This window comes from Haematobia irritans, chromosome 4 (assembly GCF_050003625.1).
Source record: "Haematobia irritans isolate KBUSLIRL chromosome 4, ASM5000362v1, whole genome shotgun sequence".
NCBI classification, from domain to species: Eukaryota; Metazoa; Arthropoda; class Insecta; order Diptera; family Muscidae; genus Haematobia; species Haematobia irritans.
The window spans coordinates 119694815-119718433 of NC_134400.1; the positions used below are offsets into that span (position 1 = coordinate 119694815).

At 34.3% G+C, this 23619-nt stretch overlaps 3 protein-coding genes across 8 annotated transcripts in view; 2 read left to right on the forward strand and 1 right to left on the reverse strand.

Moving 5' to 3' along the window:
• The window catches only part of Cip4 (formin-binding protein 1-like Cip4), a 292493-nt gene that overhangs the window by 103610 nt on the left and 165264 nt on the right, over positions 1–23619 (forward strand). The window lies entirely within an intron of this gene.
• LOC142234005 (serine protease 1-like) lies at positions 888–1819 on the forward strand. The gene is made up of 2 exons (XM_075305063.1): positions 888–1135; positions 1206–1819. The coding sequence occupies exons 1-2, from the start codon at positions 888–890 to the stop codon at positions 1768–1770; spliced, it is 813 nt and encodes a 270-aa protein (XP_075161178.1). The 3' UTR covers positions 1771–1819.
• Positions 5215–6154, reverse strand: LOC142233930 (serine protease 1-like). The gene is made up of 2 exons (XM_075304991.1): positions 5900–6154; positions 5215–5829 (listed from the first exon to the last, which is right to left on the reverse strand). Exons 1-2 carry the CDS (start codon positions 6145–6147, stop codon positions 5265–5267), a joined length of 813 nt encoding a protein of 270 aa, XP_075161106.1. The 5' UTR covers positions 6148–6154; the 3' UTR covers positions 5215–5264.

Here is a 23619-nt window from a genome sequence, read left to right on the forward strand (position 1 = left end):
GTTACAGAAAAGACCTGAGAACTAAAGAAACCACGTGGGAATAATATTAGAGAAAAAGCAAGTATTAGCCAGAAAAAGTAAAAAATTGAGTTACTCTTTATTTCCATATCCTGTAAATGAGTCATCGCTTATCACAAAAATTATATATATATATATATATATTTCTTCTAAACAAACTTCCTTACAGCGAAAGGCAAACAATGGTTGTTTGTCTAAAATTTCGTTTCATTTTCAATAAGCACAATTGACTGCTATATAACGACGATATTTCTTCTAGCTACTGTCGAAATCTCACTGAAACCGTTGGAGGAATTCATCTGGGTTTTTATAATACGAAGGTTTATCAAATATACTCGAATTTATTTTTGACCAACTTAGGTTATTGGCCGATAAACCAATTCTTTCTTTGTCCATAATAATTGCCAATCAAAATTGGCTATTGTCAAATTTCCATTAGATTTAGTTGATTACTCGATGTACTTAATTACCGAGAGCTTAAGATAGCAGTATGAAAGGGAATTGAACTTGTAATGTTTGCAAGTACACTTCTCGATAACATTTTAGTTGATTTGAATATTATTATTGTTAGAATATGGAAAGTGTGCTCCATTGCTAGCGTTCAAAATTAAATCAAAATATTTCGTTGTTGTTCCAGACACATATCTTGACATATATACCTATGATATATTCGGCAGAATGCAATTGCATTTGTTTTTCATTTTTTTGACTTGAGATAGCTTTCATATGCAATAATAGATTAGATCAAAGTAGGGCCAACTTCTAAATGGTATCATCTAAGACAAAGGCTTTTGGGGTGACTATCGCCACTGTATAAAAACGTTGAGGATTTCTTGGATAGGTATCAGTTGTATTCCTGGTGTATCAACATGAAATTCTTAATTGTTTTCGCCTTGGCTTTGGCCGCTGTTTCCGCTGAGGAAATTTTCCAACGTGATGTTGTTGTGCCCGTTTTGCAGGGCGATGGTCGCATCACCAATGGTCAAACTGCCTCTGTTGGTCAATTCCCGTACCAAGTTGGTCTTTCCTTGAAAGTTAGTGCTCTCTCCTCTGCCTGGTGTGGTGGTTCCTTGATTGGTAACCAATGGGTTTTGAGTGCTGCTCACTGTACCGATGGGTTAGTATAACAAACTGGAGAGTTTTGAAGTGGTAATTGTATTTCATGATCCTTTCCGTTTTTTTTTCAGTGTTTCTTCCGTCACCGTCTACTTGGGCGCTACTGTCCGTACGAACGCTGAAGTCACCCACACTGTTTCCAAGAACGATATCATCATCCACAGCGGCTGGAACAGCAACACCTTGAAGAACGATATTTCCTTGATCAAGATCCCCTCAGTTTCATACACCACCAAGATCCAAGCTGTTAAGCTCCCTGCAATCTCTAGCTCTTACTCCACTTATGCTGGTGATTATGCCATCGCTTCCGGTTGGGGCCGTATTTCCGACTCTGCCTCTGGTGTAACCAACAACTTGCAATGGGCCCGCATGCAAGTCATTACCAACACCGTCTGTGCTGCTACTTATGGTACCTCCATTGTTACTGCTTCCAACATTTGTGTCTCCACCGCCGGTGGTGTTTCCACCTGCAACGGTGACTCTGGTGGCCCATTGGTTTTGGAATCCTACAAGGTACAAGTGGGTTTGACTTCCTTTGGTGCTGCTGCCGGTTGCGCCAAGGGCTACCCAGCTGCTTTCACTCGTTTGACTAGCTATTTGGACTGGATCAAGAGCAACACTGGTATTTCGTATTAGATTGAAGTCTTCGTACTTCCAAAGCAATAAAATAGCATTAAAAATCGTACATATGGGTTTTTTTGTTTCGATTCGGTTAGATTGAAAGTAGAAAATAATTTCCTCTTTCTGATCCTTGTTTCCAATTTGGCCGCGGTTCAGTAAAATGTGATACGTTACGACGTTATGGTGGTGGTCGTTTAGACTATCGCACAAGGGTTCCAAATCGTTTTTGTTAAATAATTCTGGAACTTTTTTCCTGTGTGAAAGCTGAGATGTTTTCCTTTTTTCTAAGTTTGCAATTTTATGGGTCTCTAGTTAGTCACCTCGGGTGTGTGAACCAATTTCGAACCGCTATTATGAACCAATTTCGAAGTCTGAGTTTTATATTGATTTGCTTCAAATTTTGCAAGTGGCAGGATTTTGTCAATTGAAAATTCTATAGAAATTTTTTCTATAAAAATTCTCACAAAATATTATTTTTATAGAAAAATTTCTCAAAATTGTATTTCTATCGAAAATTGTCATAAAATTTTATTTTGTCAAAATTTTATTTACATAGATTTTTTTTTTTCAAAATTTTAGTTAGAACATAAAAATAAATCGGGTTTTCCTTCCTGGCGCTTTAACTCTAGAACGCACGAACCGATTTCCACGATTTTGCATTCGGTGGAAAGGTCTTGGGCTCCATAATGTTTATAGCAAAGAGAATTCAAGAAAAGTTTCAACGGAAAAGCTGGAAAATCTTTTTTACATACAACGCACATTACAGAAATTTATGATTTGAATTCATCGCAGTTATTTTTCTTATACAATAATTTTATTTTTACATATGAAAAATGTTCGGAGAACGTACACCCAGAAAAAAGTGCATTCGAAACTAAAGGAAAAAATATTCATAAATTTAGTTTATCCATTTTATTTCCATTAAGTTAAATTTTTGTGTGAAATAATAAAATGTACTTAAAATAAATAATAATAAAATGTAAAAAAATCCTAAACTGAAAGCAGTTAGGAATAGTTCATTAACTAGAATAAGGCATGGAATTTTACTAATACTGTTTTCTTCACTGGGTATAAGAATTTATTACTGAACAAGAAAATTTTATTATTATTTTCCAAATTCAAACATGACTTCCAGTAGAATTTATGTTTCAAGTAAAAACGTCATTAAAATCAAATGTTGAAAAACATGTCCTATTGTTGAACGATTTTTTGCTTTGTAGTCAAGATTCAAAAAGACAACAAATTTAAAGACAATTTCATTAAAAAATCTTTTTCTGAATTATTAAAGAAAAAAAATCTTTTTCTGAATTATTAAAGTCAAGTTGACCTTACCGCAAAAAATTTTTCTTTCGTGTTATGATACTCAGTTTTAAGTCAAATCACTTAATTATAAGGACAATACGACTTCATTGAAAAGTTTATCGACTTTTGGACAAGGAAAAAACTTTATATTAGAGAAATGCGTCTTCTATGCTAAGCTAAATTTGCATTCTTATTTTAAGGAGATGAAATCTTTGGCCTCATGACAATATTTTTTTTAGTGTACGAAAATCACATCGTTCAAACAAATAAAAATGTCTTCGGCGCTATACGAAGTTCAACTTTCTTCAAAATAAGTTAATTTTAACTTAAAGAAGGGGTCACTTTTGTTTGGGTGTAGAGGGTAATCATGTGGCGAATATAGGATACCTAATTTTTTGTTATCTGGTGGGGGAGAGGGACATCTTCATTACCCCACTTTTGCAAAATTGGGCCAAAGTTCTCCGATTTGGATGAAGGAAGGAAGGTTAGGAGTGATATCTAGACAAAGACCCGCTACTTTATTTTTCGGTATTTGGTCGCGGAGGTGGACCACCCCTTTATACGATTTTTGTTTAAAGTACAGTAAAAAAAAAAGAATTCTCTGATTTACTTGAGAGTTACAGAGAACACGCCGTGAGGTTATGAATTTATTATGTGGTACCTGATGTTTTAATATTTGGTCGGGAGGGGGACCTCCCCTTGCACGACTTTTGGAACAAAATTATCCGATTTGCTTGAAATTTTCAGGGAAGGTTGAAGGGGGCGTCTAGACAAAGAACAGCTACTTTATTTGGTCGAGGAGGAGGCCTCCCCTCGGGCAATAAAAGGGCACAGGGAGACCTCATTTCTCCTCAAGTACATACCGTGAACCAATTAAACTTTTCCAATTTACTTGAAATTTACAGAGGATGTGAGGTTATATTATAATTATTATCTAATTTTGTGATATTCGTTTAAAAAATGGGCTTATAATTTTCTTGAGATATTCTGGGACGTCTACGCAATATACGCTATATCATTTTTCGATATTGGGACGGGGAAGGAGACCTTCTCTAAAACTGAAAAAAACTAGAATTCTCAAGTTTACTTGAAATTTACAAAGGCCCTAGGGGAAGGTTATGAAATCATTATGGTGTACTTGATTTTTGGGTATTTGGATGGGAACCTCCTTGCCCCACACTACGAAACCTGAAGGAAATTTTACAGATTTTCTTGGAATTTGCAGAGATATTGACGTCCCTTTACAAAAAAAATAGAGCAAAATCTAACCTTCTCCGATTTGCTTGAAATTGGGAGAATATGATTAAATTTATACAGGGTACACGATTTTTCGATGTCTGGTTGGGAAAGGGGAATAGTGAAGTTGGGCAGTTTGTGAAAAGAATATAGAGTAGAGGTGTGCACGTGACACGAAATTGTCGTGACTCACGAAAATTTTGGTGATTCGTGCGTGAGTCACGCTCATGACAACAGCGTGAGTGTGCGTGAGCGTGATTAACAAACCAAAATGTCGTGCGTGAGCGTGAATCACGAAAATAATATCTTCGTGAGTGTGCTTGAGTAAAGAATTACACTCACGAAAATATTCCCGCTCACCAATATAAAACGCTAAAGAGTTAAATTCAATTACAATTTTAGTGACACCTGGGATGTTAAAATGCTCATGTTTTCAGACACTTCGGTAAGGTAAATTAATCATAAAATTATTCGTGAGTCACGATATTTTTCGTGAGTTGCGAAGGAGTGGGGTTCCCTTTTGTCCAATTTTTTAGAAATAAAAAGTAGAGGATTGTCGATAAATGGGATAATTTTATGATTTTTCCACAGGCAAGCCTTTTTTAAGTAAAAAACTTCAATTTACATGAAGTTGACAGGCAACATACAGGGTGCTTCATTTTCCGGTACATGTTTGGGAAAGGCATATTCTCCGTGTTAACAAATGTTAATATGGTCAATTTTTAAATACTTTTACTTTTTCCGACTTATTTGACGGTATGTTGAGAAATTCACAGGAAATGTAGAAGATGAATACAGATCAATTAAAAAACAAAAAAATTGGTTGAAAGGGAACACTCCCTACCCGACATTTGTTAAGCCGAATAGGAAAGTTTTTTTCTACTTTCAATCTAACCGAATCGAAACAAAAAATCCCATATGTACGATTTTTTAATGCTATTTTATTGCTTTGGAAGTACGAAGACTTCAATCTAATACGAAATACCAGTGTTGCTCTTGATCCAGTCCAAATAGCTAGTCAAACGAGTGAAAGCAGCTGGGTAGCCCTTGGCGCAACCGGCAGCAGCACCAAAGGAAGTCAAACCCACTTGTACCTTGGAGGATTCCAAAACCAATGGGCCACCAGAGTCACCGTTGCAGGTGGAAACACCACCGGCGGTGGAGACACAAATGTTGGAAGCAGTAACAATGGAGGTACCATAAGTAGCAGCACAGACGGTGTTGGTAATGACTTGCATGCGGGCCCATTGCAAGTTGTTGGTTACACCAGAGGCAGAGTCGGAAATACGGCCCCAACCGGAAGCGATGGCATAATCACCAGCATAAGTGGAGTAAGAGCTAGAGATTGCAGGGAGCTTAACAGCTTGGATCTTGGTGGTGTATGAAACTGAGGGGATCTTGATCAAGGAAATATCGTTCTTCAAGGTGTTGCTGTTCCAGCCGCTGTGGATGATGATATCGTTCTTGGAAACAGTGTGGGTGACTTCAGCGTTCGTACGGACAGTAGCGCCCAAGTAGACGGTGACGGAAGAAACACTGAAAAAAAAACGGAAAGGATCATGAAATACAATTACCACTTCAAAACTCTCCAGTTTGTTGTACTAACCCATCGGTACAGTGAGCAGCACTCAAAACCCATTGGTTACCAATCAAGGAACCACCACACCAGGCAGAGGAGAGAGCACTAACTTTCAAGGAAAGACCAACTTGGTAGGGGAATTGACCAACAGAGGCAGTTTGACCATTGGTGATGCGACCATCGCCCTGCAAAACGGGCACAACAACATCACGTTGGAAAATTTCCTCAGCGGAAACAGCGGCCAAAGCCAAGGCGAAAACAATTAAGAATTTCATGTTGATACACCAGGAATACAACTGATACCTATCCAAGAAATCCTCAACGTTTTTATACTGTGGGATAGTCACCCCAAAAGCCTTTGTCTTAGATGATACCATTTCGAAGTTTGCCCTATTTTGATCTAATCTATTATTGCATATGAAAGCTATCTCAAGTCAAAAAAATTAAAAACAAATTCAATTGCATTCTGCCGAATATATCATAGGTATATATGTCAAGATATGTGTCTGGAACAACAACGAAATATTTTGATTTAATTTAGAACGCTAGCAATGGAGCACACTTTCCATATTCTAACAATAATAATATTCAAATCAACTAAAATGTTATCGTGAAGTGTACTTGCAAACATTACAAGTTCAATTCCCTTGCATACTGCTATCTTCAGCTCTCAGTAATTAAGTACATCGAGTAATCAACTAAATCTAATGGAAATTTGACAATAGCCAATTTTGATTGGCAATTATTATGGACAAAGAAAGAATTGGTTTATCGGCCAATAACCTAAGTTGGTCAAAAATAAATTCGAGTATATTTGATAAACCTTCGTATTATAAAAACCCAGATGAATTCCTCCAACGGTTTCAGTGAGATTTCGACAGTAGCAAGAAGAAATATCGTCGTTATATAGCAGTCAATTGTGCTTATTGAAAATGAAACGAAATTTTAGACAAACAACCATTGTTTGCCTTTCGCTGTAAGGAAGTTTGTTTAGATGAAAGATATAGACTTTTTGTGATAAGCGTTGATTCATTTACAGGATATGATAATAAAAAGTAACTCAATTTTTTTTTTACATTTTCTGTAACGCAAACAATGAAGAAACTATTACTCGATTTCATAAATTTACCTTCACGGTGAATCGAAGCGCGTACCACACATTTTGTAAGCAAACACACTATTCACTGGATCATGTAGCTCTTACTGTAACGAACTATTATCGTCATAGCCATCAAGGTACAAGCAACTCATACAATCAAGCTGTTCTATTTATAGACCACATTGTTGGGCGCCCACAAACCGATGGAAAGAAACTTTATTAAAAACATTTAATTCATTTAATAACTATATGTCCACCTAATCCCAAAAATTACGTAAATTGTAAGACTTTGCCAGAAACGCTGTTTTGAATACAAAACTGCAAGTTTCTACTTTGTTCAAAGAGTGTGAAAATACGTAAAGTATAAAGTATCATAGCCAGTTTTTGCAAGATTTTAACTTTTTGCCTTCTTTCAACGGATAACAGATATTTAAACCTAATCTAAAAAATCAAAAATGACTTAATACACAGTTTGGGGTCCAAATACCCTTCTGTGCGATGTAAAGAAACTTTATTTAACAGAAACATACATTTAGTTGGCTACCGTGGAGCAATGGTTAGCATGCCCACCTTACAAATTTAAAAGAGCATTATTCGATTTAAAAGTATCGTTACTTCAAGTTCCCCCTTTTTTGGCTCGGAATCAATACACACAATCAATTTTTTTTTCTGATTCAATCACGAAATTAATTGATCCAATTAATTTTTTAATTAAAATATCTTCAATCACAGAAATGATGGTGTCAATTAAAAATTACTTGAAATCAATTAAAAAATTAATTGATGCTATTAATTTTTGTTTCAATTAAAAAATTTTTTGAATCAATTAAAAATTTAATTGTTTTCATCGGTGTCTTATTTCAGTACCATAAGCAAGTGGGCCGGTCGATTTTTTATGATACTTTTCCCAGAGTACAAAATTTCAGAGCTCTAGGTGCTACGTCAAAAGACTGTCATTGGCCGCGTAGTGAATTTTGGGGAAATATTTAACTACAATCAATTAATTATCATACAAATAAAATTAAGCTAAATTGCAATTTGAGATTTTCATTGATTTGTTTTTATTCAGTGTAAAGAGAATATTTTGTGAAACATAGTATTTTAATAGTAGTCCGTGGTATCGTCGAAAGTTGACCCAAACTTTTTAACCTCAACTAGCCCAGGATTAACACTTGAGAATGAAGTGTCTTTAGATTTTCAACATTGTTGCAGGCTGTATGAGTGTAAATTTTACATTGTAAACTTAAATGGAGATTTTTTTTCGTATACAGACTTTACAGGGGGCGATGGTGGACATCAATTTCTACGGCATTCGGGATAACGACACAACATTGGTCACATTTGTCGTTTTCAGCCAGTTATAGACGCAGTAGTAGTTGTTGTTGCGTCAACAAGAAGCAACAGCATTCTTCTGTCTCAATAAACTGGCCAAACCACTTGCATGTTAAGCTTCATGCTGCATGCACCAATCAACCCCAGATAATTGTGATCTCCAACCCAGTGAGAGCTATAGCACACTGCAATCGGTCTAAACTCTTGATTCCCACTATCGCACTAAGAGTTTTTCTCTTCTTTGTTTTTTGTCTATCCTCCTTGAGAGTTTTTCTACTACAGGCAATATCACAAATTGCTAGTCTCCTGGACAGACATAGTAACTAGTTGAGTATCCACATCATAGCAGAACATACAATTCAAGTCTAGCAAAATTACACGAATCCAGGCTTTAGGTTTGTAATCAACCCGCTTGGATATTTAATTGTCTATCGGATGTCATATGGCTGCAATCTGGTTAAGCCACACTAACACAGTAACTTTGATTTTTTTTGTTAATTTTCAATACGGGTTACCCTGTCGCCATTCATCTATTTGTATGTCTGTCTGCTGTGGGCTTAAATCAAGGAGTTACTATGATAAGCTTTGTGCATTATTTCATCGGCATTTCAGTTGAGCTGTGTTAAAGTGTATCCATAACCTAAATATTGGCATATTGTAAAAGAAATGGATGTCAAATGAGGTAGCATGAAGGAAACTATAACCTTATTGTTATAACTGATATTTAAGGTTAGAAGTAAATTTTTGAAAAAAAAAAAAAACAAAAAAAAGCAAACGTTTGATTGTTTGAATTCTCTTCACAAAAAAAAAATAAATTTTTTAAAGAAAAGATTTCCTTGAAAGTGCGAAAAGTTTCTTTTAACAAAAATGAAATTTGATGAATAGTTTATGAATAATACTTAATTAAGAATGCTTCTTCATCTAATTCTTTCCGTGTAGGATATACAGTTGTAACTCGTACAAAAAAAGATCTACTAAAATTTGAAGAAAATTTTACCAAAACTCTACTAAATTTAAAAAACTTTATTCTGAATTTTTGATCAAATATTTGTGGTTAGTATGATTTTTTTTATAACGATATTTTATTATCTATAGAAATAAAATTTTGACAAAATATTCTATAGAAACAAAATTTTAACAAAAATTTCTATAGAAATAAAATTTTGACAAAATTTTCTATAGAAATAAAATTTTGACAAAATTTTCTATAGAAATAAAATTTTGACAAAATTTTCTATAGAAATAAAATTTTGACAAAATTTTCTATAGAAATAAAATTTTGACAAAATTTTTTATAGAAATAAAATGTTGACAAAATTTTCTATAGAAATAAAATTTTGACAAAATTTTCTATAGAAATAAAATTTTGACAAAATTTTCTGTAGAAATAAAATTTTGACAAAATTTTCTATAGAAATAAAGTTTTGACAAAATTTTCTATAGAAATAAAATTTTGACAAAATTTTCTGTAGAAATAAAATTTGGACAAAATTTTCTGTAGAAATAAAATTTGGACAAAATTTTCTATAGAAATAAAGTTTTGACAAAATTTTCTATAGAAATAAAATTTTGACACAATTTTCTATAGAAATAGAATTTTGACAAAATTTTCTATAGAAATAAAATTTTGACAAAATTTTATTTTTTTTTATTTCTATCCATTTGACTTTTGTGCCTGGAACATTTTGGAGAGTAAAGTTGACACTAAAAACTCGGAAAAGGTACATCATCTCTAGACGACCGCCGAGTCACTTTCGTGCAGCATATGATGACTTTGTCGGCCCTTCGAAGGCGATAATTCGTGCCAAATGTAGTCAATTCTAATTTTTTATATTATTTCCGACATTTTTTCTTTTGGATAATAAAACCCAAATAGTATAGCGCATTATATATGAGCCACCCTATACACTATCTCATTTATATGGTTTATATTATCTGTTTTCATACAATATATATGTAACTGTTTTGTTTTGTTTGGTTCTCCTTTTGCGATATATTTATTTCTTTCCTCTTATTTTTATTTATTTTTATTTTGCATTTCCGTTTCTTGTATGCAATCGCTTGGCAACAACAATGGTATTGCACCATGTTATTGATGGAATTATGAAGCTGTTCCTTATAGTGCCTCCATACAATCGTCTCAAACATGGCTGATGTTATAGTAAGTCATTGTGTCCGTCTGTCTGCTTTACTCAACAAGTAGTCTTGTTTTTTTTTGTCTTTACTTAACTTCAGATTGTATTTTTGTGTCTCTCTCTCTAGTTTTATCTTTTGTTCATTCTAGTCAACGAGGGCTCTTTTTCTTTGCACCGTTTCCTACTGCCTCTGTCACCATAATCATGAACAGTCTTTTGACAATGGCTGTCAGATTCAAGTTTCCCTGATATGGCAATATTGGTCTGTTATTCTTGGATCAACCATTTCCACTTGTTGTTGGGTCCATTGTAATGGGGTTTCATGTAGCGTTTCTTCTCTGCAGACCTCGTGAATGATTCTTTACTTCCTTCGTGGTTTATTTTTTATTTTATCACTTTCATTTCTTAAGTTGGTGCTATTGTAATTGAAACTGTGAAATGTGTAGTGGTTTATCACAAATTCCACTTCACTTTCATGATTATTTCTTGGAATTGTACAACACCCATTTGAGGGATTTGTGGTTATATCTTTGGGTGTAAATATTTTATCGAGACGCAATTTTGTAAATGTTTACTAAATCTACAGGTTTTGTTTTTTGTGGTTATTTCTTGCGGTAATAAAATTACATTGTAATCGCCGATTTTGATCAAGTTTAGTTCGGACTCGTCGATTTGTAGTTACCACGAAGTATTAGTGAATTGTAGAGAAATAGAAACGATTAGAATCGGTCCGCAATTCGGTGCTGCCTTTTCGAAGGTATATCACCCAGTAAAATCATGTTAGCATCCCACCGATTGAGGTGTGTAAAAATTAGTCATTCTTCAAGTTCGCATAGGTCATATCAAAAATAAAATTCGTCGGGATGTGTCCCTGTTTCTTCTCTAATGTTTAACATGAAGTTTTTTTATTGAGAACGCATATTAAAAATGCGAGATTTGTTCAAATATTTGAGAATTTATTCCGAAAACAATTGTAATAGACTGATCCAATGTTGCTAGGTTAGGTTAGGTTTGGTTAGGTTAGGTGGCAGCCCGATGTATCAGGCTCACTTAGACTATTCAGTCCATTGTGATATCACATTGGTGAACTCTTATCACTGAGTGCTGCCCGATTCCATGTTAAGCTCAATGACAAGGGACCTCCTTTTTATAGCCGAGTCCGAACGGCGTTCCACATTGCAGTGAAACCACTTAGAGAAGCTTTGAAACCCTCAGAAATGTCACCAGCATTACTGAGGTGGGATAATCCACCGTTGAAAAACTTTTTGGTGTTCGGTCGAAGCATGAATCGAACCCACGTGATTTTTCCGCAACACAAAAATCTGTAGATTATAGGAAAACTTCAGGTGGAATTCATACACTTGGTTCTACTATTCAAAAAACGACGCCTCCTCCACACTCAAAAAAAAAAAGTTTACTTGGAACCAAAGATTTTAACTTTCTCCTAAGGATTTTGGTATTGGTTCCGAGCCGAAGATGCGGCTTCTTTAAAATAAATACAGCTTTAGGGACATATCTGGCTTTAAAACTAGGACCAATAAAATTAAAATTTGTATACAGATCTAATTTATCGGAAAATGTTAAAATAAAACCAGATACTTCCGAGTAACAGTTTGTTTCTTAATTACCCCCCTCCCCCCCCCAAAAAAAAAAAATCTTTAAACCAAAAATACAAATTGAATTAATTAATTTCAAGAGGATTTCTTTAAATTAAAATTGTTTTTCTTTACTTTAAAGAAAATTTGCCTTACTTCAAAGATCTGGGGATGCTAATTTCCGCGATTTGTGTTCTAAATTTAATGAACAACATCTTTAAAGCCTATCAAAGATTATAAACCTTCTTTAAATTAAAATTTAGTTATTATAAAGAATTTTATCCTTAATATTGTGTGAATTTCATGTCCTAAAATGTAGGTTGCATAATCCTCCATATTAGATCAATATTTTTTCAGTGCATATTTGAATTTTTCTAATTAAAGTTATATAAATGTAGATATAATACCGGGGTAACGATATGATTTTTTTCATATTTTACATATATTTTTGTAGAAATATATTTTTGCTTTTAAACTAAAAAAGAAAATTTGAAAAATCTTGTAATTTGCAAAACATTCTCAAAAAGTCAATAGGCACAGGCACAAATCCCGTGGGCGTGAACATTTTAATTTTATTTTCTTTATACATTTTGGAAATTTTCGTCCCACTGTTCAAAGCCGTATGTTTTTGAACTAATGCAAAATTTTCTTAAAGTAAAAAAACAACACATTTTTGATTTAAAGAAATCGTCATTAAATTAACTGAAATATTGAATCTTTAGACATAAGATAAAAACGCTTCAAATATAGGCTACGACTTAAGTTAAGGATTTAGCAGTTAAACAATTAATAGACATTTTCAAGTATCTTTTTTGGTTGAAGACATTTCAATTAAAAAATTAATTGGATCAATTTATTTCGTAATTAAATCACTGTGAACGTATCCGATTTCGGCAAGAACGTATATGTTTGGCGAAAAAACAATATTGTGACAAACATGTTCTCCATGTAAACCATCCAAAAAACCATTATGCTCTTGAAACATGTTAGAGATGATCAAATTCCTTCTCTGCGTGAAGGCAGTCATGAAACTGGAAGCTCCAAGTTTATACACTGGTTTAACATAAACTTTGCAATTATCTTACTACCCATCCATAATTTATTGTGTAATTTATTATTTTGCCTATTTGTTTTCCATTTGCGAACAAAAACACAAGATCCTTTTGGTATACGATTAATTAACTGAATATTCAGACCTCATCATCTTTGAACTGTGAAAATTTCATTAATCCGGTTATGGAAAGGCGAAACCATTCTGGTTTTCTATGCACTCACTACTCCTTAATTTCGATTTGTGCCAATAAGCCTTTGCTAACTCCCAAGTATTATCTCGTTGACTGCTACTGCTTTATTGATCTTCAAAATAATCACATCTTGGCTACACCAGCATTCCGCAGTTTTCTTTTGCGTTACATTCTCCAACAGTCTTTGAATGTTAACACCCGACTATTTAAACTTCAACATTAATTTGTGGAAATTATTACACTTGTTCGTCATAAAGTTTCATTGCTGGAGCGCTCGCAAAGGGGGCGAATTCAACAAAAGTATGCACAGTGATTATTAGGTGTGAAAATTAACAATATGTGTTTAATGCAGCAGAAAAATACTTACAACTTATAATGAAACAAATTAACCTTGTAAAAAATATCTATTATTTTTAGAATTATATATTATTTTAGAACATTCTTCTATATTTAGAACAGTAACTACCAATATATGCGGTATCACAACGGTGAGCCTAAACTAACGGGCTGCCACTATACCTAACCTAACCTAAAACTATATTTATTTACATTGTTCGGAATCGACTCCGCATTCGGATATGCTGAAGTCGTAGTCAAACAAATTTGGCTCGCCTGCACTGTTCTGGTATCCACTGTGCTAATGTAAGTTGTAAGTAAGCATTGTATTGGTCAATGTGAACCATACATATTTTGTGGCCAGATGTTTTGAAGATTGATCCTTCAAGAATATCTCAAGCATATAACACATGCATTTCTGAATGCGAACAATAACAACATCTTCAATATAGGCAAAGCAAATTTATGGCTGTCATAGAAATTTATTGAAATTTGTTCATGTCAATCTTGAGTGAACGAAGACATTCTCCGTCTTAGATGTTAAGTGTTCTTGGAGAGACCTGTATGGTATGGTTTACTTGGTCTACCTATGGTTCTCAGTTGGTAACGGCTTTCGGTTTGAACCGACAAATGGACATTGAACATTGTAGCAATATATGTAACTGTATACTAAATTATTCTAAGCCCCTGCTGCAAATATTTGAAGAATTATTTGGCAAAATGCTTAAACTGTTTCAAATACCATGTCCCATCAATAAATTGACTCTGATACAGTAATGTAATGAAATTTAATTTAGTTTAGTTGAATGTTCCAGCAAACAAAAGCATCGCTAGAAAGGTAGTGAAAATGTTGTCTTTGGATCCAGAAGTGGGGCAAAATTGGAGCAGAAGCTATGAATTTAACACAGACTTGTCACAGGGCACATGTCCACCATTGCAACAGCAGTTGAACTGAATTTGCATCACTTGTTAAGATGTGGTACGAATTCAATGTTTTGGATGTGAATTAAACAATTTTATGATATATTGCCGAATAAATAATTTCCATAATTTTATCATTCCGCTTCTAACACATCGAAATATCGATTTCCGACTATATAAAGTATATATATTCTTGACCAGACGATATAACTATGTGCCTCTGTCTGTCTGTTGTAATCACGCTACAGTTTTCAATAATGAAGCAATTGTGCTGAAATTTTGCACAAACTCGTTTTTTGTCTCCAAGCAGGTCAAGTTCGAAAATCAGCTATATCGCTACAGATTTTGATATAGTCCCCATATAAACCGACCTCCCGATTTGGGGTCTTGGGCTTATAGAAACCATATAAGGACGAAAAAGACTGTTTTTCATATGTTTGGGTGTAAAAATTATATGTTTGGAACTCAAATTTTTAAACACAATATTTTTGAGTGCAAGCATAAAATGTAATGAGTCGATCTGAGCATGTCCGCCCGTCCGTCCGTCCGTCTGTTGAAATCACGCTAACTTCCGAACGAAACAAGCTATCAACGTGAAACTTGGCACAAGTAGTTGTTATTGATGTAGATCGGATGGTAACAGGTTGGCTGATAAGTCCCCGGTCTGACACATAGACGGCTAGTATTAAATGCATATTATTTTTATATAGCACCAACCTTCAAATGATTCGTGTCAAAAATTGACGCCTGTAAGTCAATTAGTTTGTGAGATAGAGCGTCTTTTGTGAAGCAACTTTTGTTATTGTGAAAAAAAAAATGGAAAAAAAGGAATTTCGTGTTTTGATAAAATACTGTTTTCTGAAGGGAAAAAATACGGTGGAAGCAAAAACTTGGCTTGATAATGAGTTTCCGGACTCTGCCCCAGGGAAATCAACAATTATTGATTGGTATGCAAAATTCTAGCGTGGTGAAATGAGCACGGAGGACGGTGAACGCAGTGGACGCCCGAAAGAGATGATTACCGACGAAAACATAAAAAAATTCCACAAAATGATTTTGAATAACCTTAAAATGAAGTTGATCGAGATAGCAGAGGCCTTAAAGATATCAAAGGAACGTGTTGGTCATATCATTTATCAATATTTGGATATGCGGAAGCTCTGTGCAAAATGGGTTCCGCGCGAGCTCACATTTGACCAAAAACAACAACGTGTTGATGATTCTGAGCGGTGTTTGCAGCTGTCAACTCGTAATACACCCGAGTTTTTCCGTCGATATGTGACAATGGATGAAACATGGCTCCATCACTACACTCCTGAGTCCAATCGACAGTCGGCTGAGTGGACAGCGACCGGTGAACCGTCTCCGAAGCGTGGAAAGACTCAAAAGTCCGCTGGCAAAGTAATGTCCTCTGTTTTTTGGGATGCGCATGGAATAATTTTTATCGATTATCTTGAGAAGGCAAAAACTATTATATGGCGTTATTGAAGCGTTTGAAGATCGAAATCGCGCCAAAACGGCCCCATATGAAGAAGAAAAAAGTGTTGTTCCACCAAGACAACGCACCGCGCCACAAGTCATTGAGAACGATGGCAAAATTTCATGAATTGGGCTTCGAATTGCTTCCCCACCCACCGTATTCTCCAGATATGGCCCCAGCGAGTTTTTATTGTTCTCAAACCTAAAAAGGATGCTCGCAGGGAAAAAATTTGGCTGCAATGAAGAGGTGATCGCCGAAACTGAGGCCTATTTTGAGGCAAAACCGAAGGAGTACTACCAAAATGGTATCAAAAAATTGGAAGGTCGTTATAATCGTTGTATCGCTCTTGAAGGGAGCTATGTTGAACAATAAAAACGAATTTTGACAAAATAATGTGTTTTTGTTTGTTAGACCGGGGACTTATCAGCCAACCTGTTATATATGGAAGCTATATCTAAATCTGAACCGATTTCAACTTAATTTGACATGCATAGCTACAATGTTAATTCTACTCCCTGTGCAAAATTTCACATAACTCGGATTGCAACTTTGACCTCTGTGGTCATATTACACAAAATCGGGCGAATGATATATATGGGAGCTATATCTACATCTGAACCGATTTCAATATAATTGGGCATACTTGACTATAGAACTAATTGTTCTCCTTGTGTAAAATTTCAAGCATATCAGTGTAGGTTAGGTTAGGTTAGGTGGCAGCCCGATGTATCAGGCTCACTTAGACTATTCAGTCCATTGTGATACCACATTGGTGAACTTCTCTCTTATCACTGAGTGCTGCCCGATTCCATGTTAAGCTCAATGACAAGGGACCTCCTTTTTATAGCCGAGTCCGAACGGCATTCCACATTGCAGTGAAACCACTTAGAGAAGCTTTGAAACCCTCAGAAATGTTTGGACGGACGGACATGGCTATATCGACTCAGGAGCCCACCCTGAGCATTTTTGCCAAAGACAACATGTGTCTATCTAGTCTCCTTCTGGGTGTTGCAAACATATGAACGAACTTATAATAACCTGTTCCACAGTGTGTCGCAGCATATAAAAATTGTCCTTAAATTAACTGAAATATTGAAACTTTAGATTTAAGATAAAAACGCTTCAAATAGAGGCCAAGACTTATTTTGAGGATTTAGCGTCTTTGGTTTAAAGTTTTTAGGAATTAAGAAAACATTCTTTACTTGGAAGTATCCGTTATAATTTGGATTTTTAAACTGGCATTTGTTTGTACGTAAGTACATTTATTAATAAGCCTCGAAAAGAGGATGAAAATTTGATAAATGAGATCTGTATCCTAATTTTAATTTTATTGGTCCTAGATTAAAGCCAAAAAAAAATTCTTTAGAAGCCGCAACTTTGGCTCACACACAGAAAAAAATATCACCAAAATATTTCCAATTAAAAAGTTAATTGAAGTTGAAAATTTTTTCAATTAATAAATTAATTGATACAATTAACTTTTTAATCATGATAGAAACATTAAGTTAATTAAGTCAATGATTGAAATTTTTAAAATGTTTAATTAAAAAATTAATTGATACAATTAACTTTTTAATCAAATTCGGAAGACTAATTCAGTTAAAAAAGTGCTGATTTTTTTTACTTTTTTAATTAAAAATGTATTTCAAACAATCATTTGTTAATCCAAATAAAAACTCTAAGCCAATCTAACTAAGTAATTAAAAATAGTTACCGTTTTTAATTAATAAATTAATTGCGTTTTGCAATCAACATCAATTAAATTTTTAATTGAATCAATTAAAAAATTAATTGAATTTTGCTGAAAAAATCAATTAATTTTTTAATCAAGAATTTTTTCTATGCCCAATTAAAGCTGTTATTGATACATTTTCGTGATTGAAGACATTTCAATTAAAAAATTAATTGGATCAATTAATTTGGTGATTGAATCAGAGAAAAAATTTTTTGTGTGCAATCAATACCGAAATCCTTAAGGGAAGGTCAAAATCTTTGGATCCAAGTAAACTTTTTTTTTGAGTGTAGGAAACTAAATAGGAACAAACGTTAGTTTTTAATGTAACCTAAAATAAAGAACATCTAACCCCTCTTAAGGTCAAAAGTAAGGCTATTTTGTGGCAGCCAATTTATAAAAAACGAATAAATGACGCTACCGCCTTTAGATGAACACAGAAGTTCATTGACATATTGGTAAACAAATTACGGACAGTGAACTACTGAAATGCAATGCCAAAGGGGGATTGCATATACTGATGGAGGAGGCGCCGGTGACGGCAGAGATGACTTCATTGCATTTAAGTCCAATGGGTTGTTTTGTTGCTTTGGTCAGTCCCTGAGTTAGTCATTGCAAACACAAAAAAAAAATGGTATGTGTTTCTGTTTGTCTTGGGTTTAGTCGACATGACGTCGAAAACACTGAAGTGTAAATTTTTTTATGTTTGTTGTATTTTACAAAATATTTGCTAATTTAGTGAAAAAAACAAAAACAAAAACCCAAGCCGCCAGCCAATAATGGTATTCAACATCATGCAATTTATGGTTTTGCACATAAGAGTATGCTGATTTTTTACTTTGCCATGTGCGTCATTGTAACCTTTTTCCTTCAAACTATACCCAGAGAAGGAATGTGGCAACCTCAACCATGTTTCAAGAGCAGAGAACACACAAACAAATAATACATTTATTTCATGAATAGTGTTAATAAAAATTTTCGAAACACGGGATTCATAAATTATATGAAAACAATTCATAAAATAAAAAATACAGGTTTTCATTGGATACGAATGTATACATAATATGAATGGAGTTTTTAATATTATAAATGAAGTATACATATTTTTCGTCATTGAAAAATATGTATTTTCCATAATATATATTAAAAACGTCATGCAATACGTGTAACTTTTCCTTTAGATTTTCCCCTGATTCTTAATGCCTGCATAATTTGTCAAAATGTATGAACCCATTTACTAAAAACCGCATTATAGTCCAACCAGTAAAGAACATAATTTTATAATATTTTATATTACTTATGAGCACCAACGCTTCCATTTAATATTGTTTTTGTCAATTTTTTACAGCAATAAAAAATTCTTCGAATCGCGACAGCGACTCAAACTGTACTGAAAAACTCAAACACACGTGTTGCCTTCAAAACGTTATGTTTCGTTTTTTTTGTCTCGTATTATATGCTTGTATTGTTACATATGAGAGTAGCTCTATGGCGTGGTTCTCTCACGCTAAGAGAAAACCAGTATTTTTTGATATATTAAGTAAAGTTTCATTGATTTTATGAAACCGTCCATATATATTATTAAAAAAATCATAATTTCACAACAAGTATTTACGAAAACAATATATTATGTAAGTGCACATATTTTTTTATGAAAAAGTCCATAAATTTAGAAAAATGTACAAATTTATGTACAAATTCATATATTATTTTTTTGTGTAAATGAAGCCGACCGGTTTCGGCGGCGGCTGATGACACTAAATTTTTGCATCCGGCGCCGGACAATTATCTATTATAAAATCAATTTGAAGTTATCCGACTCAGTATGAGATTAGTTGTACAACCAATGGTAAACTAAAATTTTCATTTCTTTCAAAATTTCTGAAATAAATTTTTGCAAAATTATTATAGCAACCTGATACTGATTGATTATGGGTTGAAGGTTTAAATTTTTGGCAAAAATTACAAACAGCGGCGCGACCCGGCGGCTTCATTCTCTGTTCAATAGCAAAATGTGTTTTTTTTTACTTGGTTGTACTACATATCCATAAAATCCCCATTTTCCGGCACACACTAATATCCTCGTTTACATATGTGACAAAATGACATAGGCGCCTGTTGCCTGTCCCTCCCTACTACATTTTTAGCATGCTCATTATGGTAAAGTAAAAATAATGTGATGGGGAGCACCCGATTCTCTGGGTTGCCCAGGCTTGTGGACAGACATTCAAGCGGATTCTTATAAAAACTGACGGGCTATTCAAAAACCAACAAAACTGCAATGTCGTCGCTTCAGTCATCATCATCGCTCGCGCTATTGAAAATATGCTTGAAATTTCATATGAAATGTCCCCAAGTGTTTCGGTGAGCGACAATGACATTGCAGCATTGTTGCAACCTCATGGCCGTCGTCCCCCTAGTAACAAAGCAGTCATAACACAAAGTTACGCGTCACGCTATTGTTTAATCGACATTAGTGGGGTAAAGTTTTGCCTTTATTCTTAATTCGAGAGATGATGTCGCCGCTGATGCCAATAAGGTTTTGCGTTTTGCCTTCGAACTCTGGAAGCCACAAAATGGGGTGTAATCCTTGTCGGCTATACATAAATAATTGGGGTTTTGAATGGTAGACATAGGGTTAACGTTTTACTTATGTGTATATACACTGAAAACAAAAAACAGATCCTTTCTCGTGAACAAATGCATGTAGTACACTTAATTGTCTAAATAAAAAAAATCAGCTCCCATAACCATCCTATGTATTAGAGGTCTGCGCAATTCCATTTGTATATGCAGAGTACACTTATTCGTAGAGTGGAAAAACAATTGGTAACCATTAGAGGTCTGCATCGAATAACTTTTCACTACATGTATGCAATTCTCTGTCGAATATAGTACATACACTGTCTTTCTCTCAGAGCGCAAGTAGTGAAGTGAAGAGAACACTTGCTTGTCAAATACCACAAGGTACTTATCCGAAACAATATGTGTTCCGAAAAAAAGGAACAATAAAAATGTAAGTACTTGAGACAAAATACAACATGGATACTCTTCACTTCACGTGGAACCACAAGTATTTCTCAGTTATGTGCGAAGCAAAACTTTCCATTATTATTAATCATAGATATGTATGTATGTCACATATTTCATATATTTATGTATGTCACACACTTACCTTAACGTTTGCTGTTCTTTATATCAATCCGAAAACATATATTATGGAGAGTAACTGTTTTCTTATACTTCTGAAACTGCACGTGGTACATGGAGTACTCTATGAAGTTTTGTTCTCGCAACATACTCGACGTGATCACTCTGAGTACACTTCAATAAGAGAGAAAGAGGAATATGTGTTTGTTGGTAGTGAAGACATCAGAGCCAGTGCTGCCGCTACTACTTCAATCGAAGTATTTTGCTTCATTTTCACAAAATTTACTTCGTCACACCTTCTTCCAAATATCTGCTTCACTTTCTGTTCTGCTTCAAATTTTTAAATTCTTCCCCATATTACCTAATTGTTTTTCCTATTCCTTTAATTTAATGAATTTTGCTCCTCCAAGAGGCTCCGCAAGCCAAATTTGGGGGTCCGTTTATATGGGGGCTATACGTAAAAGTGGACCGATATGGCCCATTTGCAATACCATCCGACCTACATCAATAACAACTACTTGTGCCAAGTTTCAAGTCGATAGCTTCTTTCGTTCGGAAGTTAGCGTGATTTCAACAGACGGACAAACGGACATCCTCAGATCGACTCAGTATTTCACCACGACCCAGAATATATATACTTTATGGGGTCTTAGAGCAATATTTCGATGTGTTACAAACGGAATGACAAAGATAACATACCCCCATCCTATTTTTGTTTTCAAAAATGTATGCTACTTCAATTTTATTCAATCTACTCCACTTTTTTCCAAAATCAACTTCACTCAATTTTTCACTAGCGGCAGCACTGATCAGAGCAGCAACAAGAAGTTACTCGTGGCTTTTGGTGTTCATTAAAATGTGTACCAATTGTTTTGCGACTCTCTCAAATAGATGTACTCATTTAGCAAGTACACGTGTACTCTGCATTTACAAATGGAATTGTGCAGACCTCTAGTAACCATTTGTATGAACAACAAAATCTACGAATAACTTCTCGTTGTTACTCTGATGTCTTCACTATCAACGAGTACATATTCCTCTTTCGCTCTTATTTAAGTGTACTCAGAGCGATCACGTACACAGAAAAAAATTTCTCGAAAATTTTTCCAATTATTAAATTAAAAATTTAATTGATTCAACACATTTTTTAATTGAATCAAAAATCTATAACAATAATTAATAGTATCATTTAATTTTTTTATTGGATCAATTATTTTTTTAATTTATATTATCATTTCTGCGATTGAAGACATTTCTATTACAAAATTAATTGGATCAATTAATTTCGTGATTGAATCCGAAAAAAATTGTTGTGTGTGTACTTGAACGTGCTTTTCAATTAAAAAATTAATTGATGCAATTAACTTTTTAAACAAACTCGGATCATTAAATCAATTAAAAAGTTATGGATTTTTTGTTTTTAAATATAAGTTTACTTCAAACAATCATTTTTATACCCTGCGCCACGCTGTGGAACAGGGTATTATAAGTTAGTGCATATGTTTGTAACACACAGAAGGAGACGAGATAGACACATGGTGTCTTTGGCAATAATGCTCAGGGTGGGTCCCTGAGTCGATATAACCATGTCCGTCTGTCCGTCCGTCCGTCTGTCTGTGAACACATTTTTGTGATCAAAGTCTAGGTCGCAATTTAAGTCCAATCGCCTTCAAATATAGCACATGTTCCTACTTTGGGTCAGAATAGAACCCTATTGATTTTGGAAGAAATCGGTTCAGATTTAGATATAGCTCCCATATATATCTTTCGCCCGATATGCACTAATATGGACCCAGCAGCCAGAGTTTTATACCGATTTGCTTGAAATTTTGTACAAACATAACACTTAGTCGTATAGTCAAGTGTGCAAAATTTGATTGAAATCGGTTCAGATTTAGATATAGCTCCCATATATATCTTTCGCCCGATATGGACTTATATGGTCCCAGAAGCCAGATTTTTGGCCGAATTTGGTTGAAAATTTGCACTAGGAGTACAATTAGTAGTATAGTCAAGTGTGCAAAATTTTATTGAAATCGGTTCAGATTTAGATATAGCTCCCATATATATCTTTCGCCCGATATGGACTAATATGGTCCTAAAAGCCAGAGTTTTGGCCCAATTTGGTTGAAATTTTGCACAGGGAGTAGATTTAGCATTGTAGCTATGCGTGCCAAATTTGGTTGAAATCTATTCAGATTTAGATATAGCGTCCATATATATTTTTCGCCCGATATGCACTTATGTGGACCCAGAAGCCAGGGTTTATCCCGATTAGCTTGAAATTTTGCACAAGGAGTACAATTGGTAGTATAGTCATGTGTGCCAAATTTGATTGAAATCGGTTCAGATTTAGATATAGCGTCCATATATATTTTTCGCCCGATATGGACTTATATGGCCCCAGAAGCCAGAGTTTTGGCCAAATTTGGTTGAAATTTTTCACTAGGAGTACAATTAGTAATATAGTCAAATTTGATTGAAATCGGTTCAGATTTAGATATAGCTCATATATATATGTTTTTTTCTGATTTCGACAAAATGCCAACATTTTCCTTGTTAAATCGCCACTGCTTAGTCGAAAAGTTGTAAAAATGACTCTAAGTTTCCTAAACTTCTAATACATATATGTCGAGCGATAAATCATAAATAAACTTTTGCGAAGTTTCCTTAAAATTGCTTCAGATTTAAATGTTTCCCATATTTTTTTTACTAAAATTGTG